Source organism: Phascolarctos cinereus, unplaced genomic scaffold, assembly GCF_003287225.1.
Source record: "Phascolarctos cinereus isolate Bilbo 61053 unplaced genomic scaffold, phaCin_HiC Scaffold_5;HRSCAF=322, whole genome shotgun sequence".
In the NCBI taxonomy this organism is placed as follows: Eukaryota; Metazoa; Chordata; class Mammalia; order Diprotodontia; family Phascolarctidae; genus Phascolarctos; species Phascolarctos cinereus.
In genome coordinates, this window is record NW_027555958.1 from 163666386 (window position 1) to 163680181 (window position 13796).

General features: G+C 39.3%; 1 protein-coding gene across 1 annotated transcript in view; it reads left to right on the top strand.

The window, feature by feature from the left end:
* The window catches only part of FAXC (failed axon connections homolog, metaxin like GST domain containing), an 81189-nt gene extending 67613 nt beyond the window's left edge, over window positions 1-13576 (top strand). Inside the window, exon 6 of the mRNA XM_020998338.2 lies at window positions 898-13576. Within this exon, the coding sequence (XP_020853997.1) occupies window positions 898-1187 (290 nt within the window). The 3' untranslated portion in view covers window positions 1188-13576. The remainder of the gene's footprint in view (window positions 1-897) is intronic.
* Window positions 13577-13796: the final 220 nt, after the last annotated feature.

The window sequence follows — 13796 nt, forward strand, 5'->3', positions numbered from 1 at the left end:
AAGTCAATATTCAGCTGTCTACTTTGTGGATTATTTTTGCCCAAGTTTTCAATTTAGAAAGGTATTTTCCTACCAAATAGCATATTTCTGCGCCTTCTTTGGACGATTTCTCTGTTTATATTTGCTGAGAACTAAATTTAATATTTTCCATGGATACATGATCTCATCAATGTCAGTACTCCCTCTAGTGGTTGAGATCATGAACCATTCATGCGTTACACTTTGAGACTTTTTCTTCACAGAGAACACGTCCAGATAGGAACCCAAGAAAGATATATTTTCTATGCCCCCCCCCTTCCCGTTCATAAAATGTATTAGAAAGTCACACAAATAGGCATTTATCTACTGCTTTGAATCATCTGTTCTACATTTTAGGATCATAGATGGGGTCATATGGCCTCAGGGATCATATAGTCCAACCTTCTTATTTTATAGATGAGAAAACTGAGGTCCAGAGAGGTTGTGACGTGACCTTGGTCACACAGGTAGTAAACATTAGAAGCTGGATTTTAACCCAGATTTTCTGGCTCCAGATCCAGAGTTTTTCCCAGTATACCTTCCTGCCCCTGATCATCTCTTCTCTGTGGGGCTTGCTTGTGGCCATACAGCTAATATATGTCAGAGGCAGGATGTGAACCTGGGGCTTCATAATTCTAAGGTTGGACTTCTCTTTGGTATGCAGTGCTGCAGCTATATCTATCTGTCTATCTCTGTCTGTCTGTCTCTCTTTTTCTTATCTTTAATTCATTCCATCCATCCTTTACTTCATATGGATTGTGATAAGTATTTGAGAATGTCTATCTATTAAAAGGTCTGTTAACTCCAATGTCCTTTGGAGCAGTAGGGACAGGAAAGTTGAAGGCTTTGAGAACTAATCTTTGTCTTATTCAATTTCAGGAGAACTGATTAATCTTGCCATGTATTGTGAAAGAATAAGGAGGAAATTCTGGCCAGAGTGGCACCATGATGATGACAATACCATCTATGAGTCTGAGGAAAGCAGTGAAGGCAGCAAGACCCACACCCCACTGCCGGATTTCAGCTTTTATTCAAGGACAGAAACCTTTGACGATGAAGGGGCAGAGAACAGTATATCCCGGACGCCTGACACAGATTTCACTGGACACTCCCTCTTTGATTCTGATGTGGACATGGATGACTATACAGACCATGAACAATGCAAATGATGCCCAGGCATACCGGCCCTCCTTTCTCAGAGGTGTCACCTCTTGGGGTTAGTCCAGTGTTCCCAGGTAGAGCACCACACCCTCCAGGGAGGGAGAGCTCCTGGTATGTGGTACATACAGTTCTCCCATATTAACTGGACTAGGTCAGCCTTATTTCTTTTTGTAACAAAAGACCAAGACAACACAGACAAAACCCACAAATAGCAGAAAACAAAGCTGTTCAGATGGCTGCATTTAAAACACAAACGGCCAGCAAAGTCAGCGTGGTTCCTGAAATCCATTTTTGTTTTCATGAGAAAACTGGTATCTCAGTCAATTTGGGTGGAGCCCTGGGTGCAGGGAGAACAGAGAGATGGGCCTGCAGGAAAGCACACATGATGAGCCTCTTTAAAAAAAGAGGCCAAAGCTTAGTTGAAAGAGGAGTACTTGAAATTCCTATACCTGATTATATTGGAAATGGTTGTAAGATGTAAAAATGAAAGAATGGATGTTTTTTTTTTCCTGGTGACTGCTTGTCCTGTGTGTATGTGAATTATATGTTCCTAGAGGCAGCATAAATCAAATCAACAAATGTTTATTGAGCTCCTACTGTGTGCAAAGCACTGTGCTAGGTGCTAAGCTCTGCCAGTGATTCGCTGTGTGACCTTGGACAAGTCACTTAACTTTTGTGTGCCTCAGTCTCCTCTGCCTGTAAGATGGGGATTATAGTAATTTCCACCTACCTACCTCACAGGGATGTTGTGAGGACTCATGAGATAATATACAATAGGGCGCTTTGAACCTTTGGGAAGAAAGGCGCTACATAGACATAAATATCATTTATCTTTGTGATTCTTATGTGTGAAACACTGAGGGAGGGAAAAGAATTTTAGTGCATCACCTGGCCAGACAGTCAGGGGCACCATCTTAGCAGATGAAGTATATGTACAGGTGGGGGCACTTATGGCTCCATCTACCATCGTTTCTTTTCTTGACTTTGCTTGAAATCTTTCTTTGAAAGAATGCTGCAAACCACAGGACACCTGAAAACATCCTGGTATTTCTCTGTGTCCCTGAAGAATAATGTTCTTTTTCTTGTCTGTCTTTATGTGGGCTCAATAGCCTTGTCTCCTCCACCCCCAGGACTTTAGGTGGCCATTGTTTTTAATTTGGAGGCAATAAAGCACAGAAAGACCATGTGTCTAATGGAGATGAGTGGAGGCAACATTTTATGGATTTGGGCAATTAGGAGCTTGCCTACTAAGAAAAGCATTCCTTTAAAAAAAAAAACAACAAAACCAAACACCAAATCCAAGACTGTGGGAGATACTGAAAAGTTGCAGTAGGAAGGGAGACAACTTATTCATATCAGAGCACCTAGGTACCACAATGATAGATAGGTGCTACACAGTTCTACTGATATGACTTTTCTGATATTTTAACCCTATAGCCCAAAGACAGAGGGCAACTGCCGAGGCTGATGTGGTGTTCTTAATTGTTCTCCCCAAAGATTCCATCTGGAATGCTGGATTTTATTGAGATTTTTAAAAGGTATCCTCTCTTCTGTTAATGATGTTTTTTGTTGATTCATGGGAACATGGGTTTGAGAATCTTTGAGCAACAATCAGGAGAGACCTTAAAGGTCATCTAATCACCTCTAGTTATTAGTTCAGATAGTTTGGGTAGAGGCTAGAGGTTTGGATGAATCGACTCAAGAGATCTAGTCCATAAAGCAGCACCTGCTATTGCAAATTAATCAGCCATCCCCCTTCTTTGGGTTGATTCCCCAAGGCAATGATTCCTTTGGGATTTGGGGGCTAGTAGGCAGCATCTTGTATCGTGAGACCCAAATGGTGATTGCAGACCAACTTCTTTCCTGAAGTTTATGTCTCAAATATAGTTTGTGCAAGAAAATCCTTAGGGAATTCAACTACAGTTGAATCACAAAGGGAAATGGGAAAGAGCATTTGTATCTTCATATGTAACTACTTTAGTGTCTTTGTAGGGCATATGTAGCTAAAGTCCTGAAAACAGGAATAGGAATGTGCTGGATCAGGGAGGTTTTTTTCACAGGTAACTGCCCCCAGGAATTACTGGAAAGAATTGTAGGGCTAACATCTGATCAAAACTATTCATATCTGACAAAACTTTTTTCATCTTTATGGAGCAAATGTAGGAAGTGCAGTTGCAGTCTGGAGTACCACTGATTTCACCAACTCTGTTTTGAGTCTCTTTTTGGAAGTTTATTTGAGGGTACTGTTCTCCCATCACCCTTCAGAGAAGGCATGGAGTATTGCTGGAACAGGCAAGTCATGGATAAACAACTGCTGACAAGGAAAGATGAACATAGTGAATATATAGGTCATACATATATGTTTTAAAGCAGTGCCTTGCCATTAATAGTTTTGTGGCCTGCTGTATGTATGTCAAAGAAAGAATTGTCTCTGAGATTCTGGTCAGTGAGGGTGGGGTTGGGAATCTTCTGTAGTCTTTGGGCTGGTCATAAAATGGTCTGAAAGTTTGCTTACAATTTGAGGAAGGCAGTGTGGTACAGTGGGCAGGGAAAAGAATTTGGAGTCGAGGATCTGGCTAATCCTGCCACTTATTATCTGTTACCTTGGACAAGTCACTCAACCAATTGAGTTTCCTCTGGTGTAAGATTCAGGTTTGGACTCAGTGACTTTAAGGTCCTTTTGAGGTCTAAATCAACGAGTCTGTGCATAGTGCCATACAGGTATTCAGTGCTAAATGTGCACATACTTAGCAGCTGTGTACTGTGAACATCTGTCTAACTTGGGATATATTAAAGTGGAAGCCCAGCTTCCATTGGATGGAAAACAAATTTAATTCAGATGGTTTGCTCAGGCTACCTTACATAGGAGCTTGAATCAGAACTTCTCTTTGGGCACATCAGTGAAGGTTCACGTCTCTGCAGGCAGTTGTTCGTGTAGATGGAAATCTGACTCTGACTTCTGACAAAGATCACCATGTAATACATCTGTAAGGTGAAGTCTAAAGCAAAACAAACATTTACCAAGTGTCTGTAACTTGAAGCAGTGTTGCGTACAAGATCCACCCAGACTTTTTCAGAACTTCAATTTTTTTTTTTAATCTGGGTTTGGAATTTCCTAGTCTTTGCTGGAAAAGTGCTAGTTGCAAGAAAGACCTGGAATGTGGGAAGCTGATAGGAGGGGCTATTTTTAAGTACTTGGATCATTTGCCTATATTTGGAGGACTTTTCTCACAGATCTCTTTTGCGTGGTCAGAAGACCCTTGAACCAACCATCCTATTCACTTACCCTGGCAAAGAACAATGACAACCAAAAATGAACCTCAGTCAGCCTGGTAGAGGGGAAAGTAGGACATGGCGTCAGAGGACATGAGTTCAAAGGCCACTTCTACTACTTACTACTTGTGTGACCTTGGGCAAGTCACTTAACTTTTTGTGGACTTCAGCTCCCTGTTCTGTAAATAAGGGGGGTTGAACAAGATGACTTCTGAGGTCTTTTCAACTCTACACCTCTAATTTTGTGATCATCTTATGAAAATTAATGAACAGTACAGTATTAGTTTTAATGAGAGACCAATGAGGGGGTATCGTTCCTTTATGCAGAAATTAAACCAGTCAACAAGCATTTATTAAGAATCTGCTGTGTGCCATGCACATGCTAGGTACTGAACACAGAGTCACAAATGAAGTGGTACCTGCTCTCAAGGAGTTTCTTCTCTCACAAGAGATAATATGCACAGATTTAAGTACAAGCAGAATAATACAAAATAAACTGAAAATAGTTAAAAGAAGAAGGGCACTAGCAGTTTGAAGGATCAGGAAAGGGCTGAGTTGGAGGAAGCAAGGGATTCTGAGGGGGAAGGGAGGAGGGAGAGCATTCCAGGGATGGGGGACAGCCAGGACAATGGCGTGGAGATGGGAGATGGGGGTGCTGTCTGTGTGTGAGTAGCAGCAAGGGAGCCATTTTGGTTGCATCACAGAGTATGGAAATGGGAGTAATTTATAAAGAATTTGGAAAGGTGGATTGAGGCCAAATGGCGAATGACTTTAAAAAGCCACACAGATGAGTTTCTGTTTTATTCTAGAGATATCAATTGTCATTTATTAACAAAGAAATATAACATTAACACTTTGTAAACACTGATTGAGCTAACTTTGTGGACCACTGGGAGTGCTTGTAAGCCAAACTTGAGCAGTAGGGGAATTCGTTAGTTACACCTCTCATATACTGTATTTTAGGATATCTGCACAAATGCAGAGTAGGTGGAATTTGAAGACAAAAATATGTCAAGGTTTTTAGCTTGACAGATTGAAAGGAAGCATAAAGTCAGTTTCTTAGAATGGCAAAGGATCTTAGAGATCAGTTAATTCAGGCCCTTTGTTTTAGAGGCTGTTAAAGTCGTGTCTTGTTCTGGTTCCCTGGAACCCGGCGCCCCCCCCCCCCATTCTAGTCGTTATAGTAAATTTTAGCAGGAAACAAGATTGCAAAGGGGAACCTGGAAGTCATGTAGAAACCATCCCAAAGATCAAAGGAACATAATTTATAAATTGTGTCATATATTAACTAAAATTCACCATGCCTGCACCTATTTCATAATTTTACAAATGATCAATTTGGAGGCCCAGAGATATGAGGAATTTCCCCAGGAACACACAGCTAGGAACTAGCGAGTTATGGACTATAGCTGAAATTTTTTGACATCTAGACCAATGTTCTTTCTAGTAGAATACACTCATCTTGCTCCCCCAAACCCCAAATAACTATCTCCTGATTTTTCTGTTTATTTTAATGACATCACCATTCTTCTGGTCTCCCAATCTTGATGCCCTAGAAACCTTTGATTCCTTCCTCTACCTCAATTCCCAGTTTGAATCAGCCATGAAGTCCTGTTATTCTTCCTTTACAGTGTCCCTCAATTATATTCTTGTAATTCTCACCAAAAGAGCAGCTAGAGGGTATAGTGAATAGAGTCAGGAAGACCTGAGTTCAAATCTGGCTTCAGACACTTACTAACTGTGTGACTCTGGACAAGTCATTTAATCCTGTTTACCTCAGTTTCCTCATCTGTAAAATGAACTGGTGAAGGAGATGGCAAACCACTTCAGTATCTTTGCCAAGAAAACCCAGCAAGGGGTCCAAAGAGTTGGATATGACTGAAATGCCTGAACAACAATAATTTCTACCAAAGTTAAGGCCCTGATATGCTGATATCCAGACTTTTTTTTTTTTAAGGCAATTGGGGTCAAGTGATTTGCCCAGGGTCACACAGCTAGTAAATGTCAAGTGTTTAGTCTCAGGTCGCATTTGAACTCAGGTCCTTCTGACTTCAGGGCCGGTGCTCTATCCACTGCGCCACCTAGCTGCCCCTATCCAGACTTTTCTGCTAATCTCTTAGCTGATCTCTCTGTCTTTAACCTCTTCCCCCTACTCTAGTCTTTCCTGATTAAATTTCCAAAAATCACTTCTTTGATCATGTCATTCCCTTGGTCAAAGACCTTTATCATATAGAAGCTAAAGACATTCAAAGTCTTGACTTAATATTTAAGTTCAATACTAATCTGATCCCAAATTTACCTTTCCAGGTAATCCACCATTCCTCCCCTATGTGAGCATTTATTTTCCTAACTACACTAATTCTACCTACTGTTGTTTGAACCCATCTTTCATTTTCCAAACTCTGTAGCTTTGACCACACCACTTCCCTTGCCAGATTATCCTCACCCCTCTCTTTTTTTTTTCTCACCTGGCTGCTGATCTTCTCTTCTTATCTAAATCATAACTGTGCTTTAGGGTCTAGTACCAGGCTCTTCTCTACCACAAGGCAACCTCTGACCACTTCAGCTTATAGTGATTTCTCTATCCCCTGAATTTATAGCATGTGTTGTCATGGTACAGTGGAAAGAACGCTTACATAAGAAATACATTTAAGATTAGAAATGGAACTCAAATTTTAGCACTAAATTGTGCTATTTAAATTCATCATACATTATTTTCCTCCCATAATGCAAGAAGGAGAGAAATATTGGAAAAGAATTAAGCAAAATGAATCCCAACCGGAATGAAAGGTTGTGTGTGTGTTGAGGGGTAGGGAGAAGACTGTCCTAAAAGATAATATATGGGAAAATGGTTTTGAATTTCAGATTCAAAAGGACATGTTTGATATTTTGGTAAGGAAACTTCTTTTTTTTTTAATTTGTGGTTTAAAAAAAAACAACAGACAGGTAGTATAGTGAAAGGCTGTGTGGGATAGTGGAAATAGATTAGCCCTAGAGTTAAAAGACCTGAATTCAAATTTCAGCTCTGTTACCTATTACCTGTATGACTTTAGGCAAGCCACTTTATGTTGCCTCTAAGTTTCTTTTTCTGAAAAATGAAGGGGTTGGATCCAATCCTTCCAGTTCTTGATCCTGTGATCCCCCTGATAATCAATCAAGCAGGTGATTAATAAATATTTATTAAGCACCTACTATGTGTGAGGAAGGGCACCTAGGTGGCACAGTGGATAGAGCTCCAGGCCTGAAGTCAGGAAGACTTGAGTTCAAATGTGGCCTCAGAGACTTACTAGCTGTGTGACTTTGGGTAAGTCACAGCTCTGTTTGCTTGGTTTCCGCATCTGTAAAATGAGCTGGAAAAGGAAATGGCAAACCACTCCAGAATCTTTGCCAAGAAAACTACATCGTGCTAAGGGCTAGACATACAAAGACAAAAGTGAAGCAGTCTCTGCTCTCACTGAACTTCTTTTCCAAAGGCGGAGACTACAGATGTGTCTGTGTGTTAGTACATACAGAATATACAGAAAATGAATATAGATAGTTTTAGAGGGAGAGCATTAGTATCTGGGAAGATTAATAAGGGCTTCATGTAGAAATGGTTATTGAGCTGAGTCTTGAGGGAAATCAGAATCCAAAAGGTGGAGGTGAGGAAGGAATGCATTCCAGGGATGAGGGACAAAAATAGCTGAACCATAGAGTGCACATTGGGAAGTAACGCAGAAAGACCCTGGACAGTTATGGAGAATAATTAGATTCAAAGAGCTCATATTTTTTTCAAATCAGACTCAGTATCAGGTGAGTGCCTTTCTGAAAGCAAGTTTTCTAGCTGGTATACAGCTCAAATGGCTATGGGAGTACATGTTGGGGGGAGGGTGCAACAGATTATCTGGAAAGAGATTCCTGCCCTTTAAAGATCTTCAGGAGCTTGTCCTCATTCAATTCTTTGTGTTGACCATTTGTGTGAATGCTATTTTCAATAGGAGATGAATGCCTTTGATTGATCTGAAACAACTCAGGTTAAGTTTCACAGGGTCTGGTTAGTTGTGTTTTCCTCATCATGACTTTGATGCTAGATCCTTGTCTTCTATCATGTGAATGATGGCTAACTACTTATGAGGAGCAAAGAGTTGGCAAGACACTTTCAAATAGAAAGTGCATGGTCCAAATCCATGTACTTGGCAAGCAGCATTTTCCATGTTTTGAAGGTCCGGTTATTCCCATAGTATTGGTGTAACTTACAAAGGTTGGAAGTGTTAGATGGTGATAGTGGCTGTAACTCATCCTAACTAAACTCTGTTGTAGCCTATGGCTTACATATACAAGTTTCAGAGTGTGTGTGTGTGTGTGTGTGTGTGTGTATGTGTGTGTATTTCCTTTAAATTCCTTCCAAGAAGTTTGCCCTTTTTTGTCCCTAACTTTTCCAGTTCTTACTTCATGTCTCTGATGGGAAGTTTCTTGGCTCAGGAATCCAGGCAGGTGTCAGTTATGAAGACTGTCTTAAGGAGTGACTCCAGCATATCCCAGGACTGGGGCTAGGGATGTGGCCTCCTTAGGAGTCCTGGCCCCCAACGTTTCTGACCCACAGGAAGCTGGGACTAGATCTAGGAACTAGAGCAAAGCCTTCTCTGGAGTTCTGCCAAACAAAAGGAATTGTTCTAAAAGCGTTTCAAGAATCGTCTTTGCTCTCTTCCTCTCAGATTTCTAGATAAACCAAAGCCAATACTTACTTAAAAAATTTTTTTTATTGAAATCTTTGTTTTTACATGACCTGTATTTTCCCATATAACCTATTCACTCCCTCTCCTAGACGGAGTGTAACAAAGATTTTTTTTTAAAAGAGAAAAATATTCAGCAGAACCACTCAACGCATAGAAAGATGTTATGTACAGTATTCCTCAGTTGCCAACCTCTGCTTCTGCTAAGGATTTTTTTTGGGGGGGATATCTTTTCATAATTTTTATTTGGGGCCAAGCTTGTTCGTTTTAATTTTACAAACTTAATTTTCTTTTTTTGGTTCACTTTCAGTTTAGTTTCTGTGCTTTGCTTTTACGTTATGTGCATTGACAGATTACTCCCACTTTGTGAGAGTTCTCTTGTAACAAAGTAAAACAGTTAAGTAAAATTAATAATAAAACCTCATAGGAAAGTGCATGCAACTTTTCACATTATCTCTCTATTTTTTAAAAAAAATTAACAAATCTATTTTCTCTCCCTCCTACACCTTACCCCACTGCAAAAAAAGAAAAAGAAAAAATTCTTCTAACAAATATGTATTGTCAAGCAAAACAAATTCTCTAAATGGCTGTGTTAAAAATACATACATACATACATACACATATATGTATATATGTATATGTATATGTATATATACATACATATATATATATGTCTTATTCTTTACCTTAAATCCCTCACCTCTCTGTAATATATAGCATGTTGTATTGTTGATTCTCAGGAATCAAGAATGGTCCTTGCATTGATCAGAATTCTTACAGCCTTTCATATTCAATTGTTTTGTGGTTGTTATTCCTTTCATTTATGTTGCAGTCATTATGTACATTGTTTTCCTATTCTTGCTTACTTCACTTTACATTAAGTCATAGAAGCCAGTCCATGTTCTCTGTCTTCATCGTAAAAGCTAACATTTTCAATGTGAAAATAAACAACTGTAACTGTACAATTCCAAGTCAATGTCTATGTGTCATAGAAGCCAGTCCATGTTCTCTGTCTTCATCGTAAAAGCTAACATTTTCAATGTGAAAATAAACAACTGTAACTGTACAATTCCAAGTCAATGTCTATGTGACACCATAAACAATTGTCCAATTCAATGAAAGAAATTGGTTGGGTAGATAAAACAACTCACTGATTAAATTTGACATCTTTCTCTCAAAAAATACTTTTTTTGGTTAGTGTTGCATGGACAATCCTTTCCTCATGGTTCTTGGCTGCCTTTCTTTCTTGCTTTGTGAAGTTTTGGAAAATAGCCACTCTTTATAGCTTTGGATATAATAAGCTGCTTGTTATCTAAAGCAGTAGATAGATATTTATTATTACTAATTTCATGATCAGTCGTAAGCATTTATGCAGCATTTATTTTTTTCCTCTTGTTGTCAGGCATTGATTTTTGTCTGGCATGGTGCACAGGCAAAATAACCATCTTCATTTGAAAAGAGCAATCATATCTTTTACTTGCTTTAGAACCTCATTGTGACCAGTCAGCTTCTTTTTCCTTTTGTAGGCTCCAGTGCCTTGAAATGCCATGCTTCTATTAATTGCTACTGAGCAGAATTATGGAAGGAATATAATGTGATTATGTTTTTAGAAGGCCTTCAAAAAGGATAGCAATTTTTCTTCCTTTGTTTGGATTTATTATTATTATTTTGTTAGAGCTACTTAGGATGAGTTGTATCCATTCCTGTTTGATTGGAACTCTCCATGAGAAGTCGCTTTTGGCTCATTAAAACAGAAACCATGTCCCCATGGTTTTATTTTTACCTTTGACAAATTGCATCTGAAATGTTTTGCAGCAATAGGCTAAACACAATTTTCAACTTTACAAGGGATATATAGGCTCCAGCAGTAGTGACAACTTTGTCTTATTTCTGTCAAGATGAGTTTACCTCAAGTAAATAAGCCTTATGGAATCAGGCCTAGTGCACACATAGGTTCTTCCCAATGAACTGCCTTGTGTAGGATGTCTAAAAACTGGAATTTCTCTGATGGCTGGGATTTGTGGATGGTGGTAGTTGGAAAAATGATGGTCTAAGTCCTTTGGTAGCATTGGAACATTAAGTGGAAGGAGTGGGAATAATTATGTTAAATCAATGTGAACTCCAGGGGTGAAGAAACTGAGGTCTGTATTTCATATCAGGTAACTTCCACTCATGTTTTTTTGGGATTTGGCATCTCTCAAACAAATGAAAACCTGCGGGTTGAGAATTTGAAAATGAATGTACTTAATATGTAGAGCTGTCGCTAACATGTATATAAATGACTAATGCAGGGGACCATTAAAGTAATTGTTTTTCATTTTTTACTGGCTAAGAAAGCAGGGATATCCTGGGAGGTACATGTGTTCATGTATATACACATATAGCTGTGTAAAAATAGCCACGTATATTTGTTTACACAGATATGCACACATATATGGCCTACCCCACTTGTGTCTTGGACCCACCCTATTCTAGACCTCTAGAACACTGACTTCCAGCTCTAACCCCCAACTTTTGGGCAGTTGTGGTTCTTTATCACTGGATTTTGAGATATCCCTCTATCCCTTTAAAAATGCTGCATTGCATACGTTTAAAAAATCATATTTAACAATTTTTGTTTTGAGAATTTTGCAACACTCTTTGAGAGATAACTGAAGACATCCTCAAGTAGGTGAGGTCAAGTGGTACAGTGGAAAGAGTGCTGGATCTAGAGTCAGAGGCCTTGGGTTTGAGTATCAGCTCTGCTCCTTACTACTGGAAAACCCTGGGCCAGTCATAGCATAATGGATTTAGAGCTCAGAGGGGGCTTGGGGGCCAACTAGACCAATTTTCTCATTTTGTAGATGAAGAGATTGAGGCCCAGAGAAGTTAAGTGATTTGGCCAGGGCCAAATAAGTAGTAAGCAGCAGAGCTGGGGTTTGAATTCAGTTTCTCTGACTCTAGGTTGAACATTTCCCCAGTGTACCATACTCCCTCCTAGGACTCAGTTTCCTCATCTGTAAAATGGGGGAGTGATTTTGGTTGGGCTAGCTGACCCATAAAATACCTTCCAGCTCTAGATCTAAGATCCTATGGTCACTTGTTTAAGGCTATGGAAACAAAAGTGATGTCTTTCTGAAGTGTGAGGCAGTTGGGTAGTCAGCAACCGTTCAGTGGGCTGTGGAAATGGCAAAAGAGGGAAGACCCACCAATGGGACCAGGGTTGGAAAGAAATGTGGGATTTCTATATTGTGTTTTACACTTGAAAAATGTGTTGCTTGTTCTGAGAGGCGGATGATTTGAAGTAACTCTTCTGTGAGTTCTTCCTCTTCTCCATTTTTAGTACCAGCTGGTTTAGAGCAGGGGTTCTTAACCACCCCTCCGCTTTTTTTTTTGGCTAGGCAATGGGGTTAAGTGACTTGCCCGGGGTCACACAGCTAGTAAGTGTTATGTGTCTGAGGCCAGATTTGAACTCTGGTCCTCCTGAATCCAGGGCCGGTGCTCTATCCACCACGCCATCTAGCTGCCCCTTTTTTCTTTTCTTTTTGTTTTTTCGGTTCTTAACCCTTTTTGTGTGTGTCAAGGGCCCCTTTGGCAAAATGGTGAAGCCTATGGACCTTTTCTAATGAAAATGTTTTTAAATGAATAAAATAAAATACATAGGATCACAAAGAAAACAAATTATAGTGAAATAGTTATACAAATATATATTTTTTAAAAAATTCATGGACCCCAGGTTGAGTATGTCTTCGATGTTGTTGAAGATGTTTGTAATCCCCTGATCTGAACAAAACAGACACTAAATCAAAATAGTATATATGGAGACTGGATCCCTTAAAAATCTCAGCCTTCATCTTTTAGCCACCTTTCTTTAAGAAGACTTTATTTTTGACTCTATAGATAATGATTGATGACTTCTAAGGTCCCTTCCAGATCTAAATCAACAATCCTATGACACATCTCAGAAAGATATTGGCTAATGTGTGTCTTCTGTTGTTTTGTAATTCAGTGTGTTTATATGTCCTTTAATTGGACAGGTTTTTAATTTTCAGAGCATTTGAAAAAGAGCAGACCCAACAATTTTCCCATTAGTTGGAATCACTATTCCTGTGATGCCTGGTGCATGATTTGGGCAGACATCTGTACAACCTCTTTTGCAAGGATCATGGAAGAACACATCACTAATCAAGGACTCTTAATTAATGGAACCTGTGTCCCATTGTTCATTTCTTGACCTACATGAGACGAGTTATCTTAGCACTGTTATTACTACTAGTTTATAAAGCCATATCTAAAGTTGTACACTTGATTGTAAGATAGATTTAAATTGTGCATTAGGTTGATCACTATGTATATAAATCTGTGAAAATCTGTACATTTGGTCTCAATGCTCCATGTGTCTGATGTGTAAATGATTATTAATGGGTATGAAATTGCTTGAGTTCTGTGTCTTCATTCCAAATGCGCCCAGCTCTTTAACAACAGCAACAAAATTTTATTGATGCCTTTTGTTTTTCTGTTGCAGCATTTCCTGGGAAAAATTGCCCACACTGCAGCCTCCCTTGTAGTCCTCCACCCAATAAAACCTCCCAACAAATAAAGATTAGGCAAAAACACCTGATCCAGTGACCAAGTCTGACAATGTATATAACA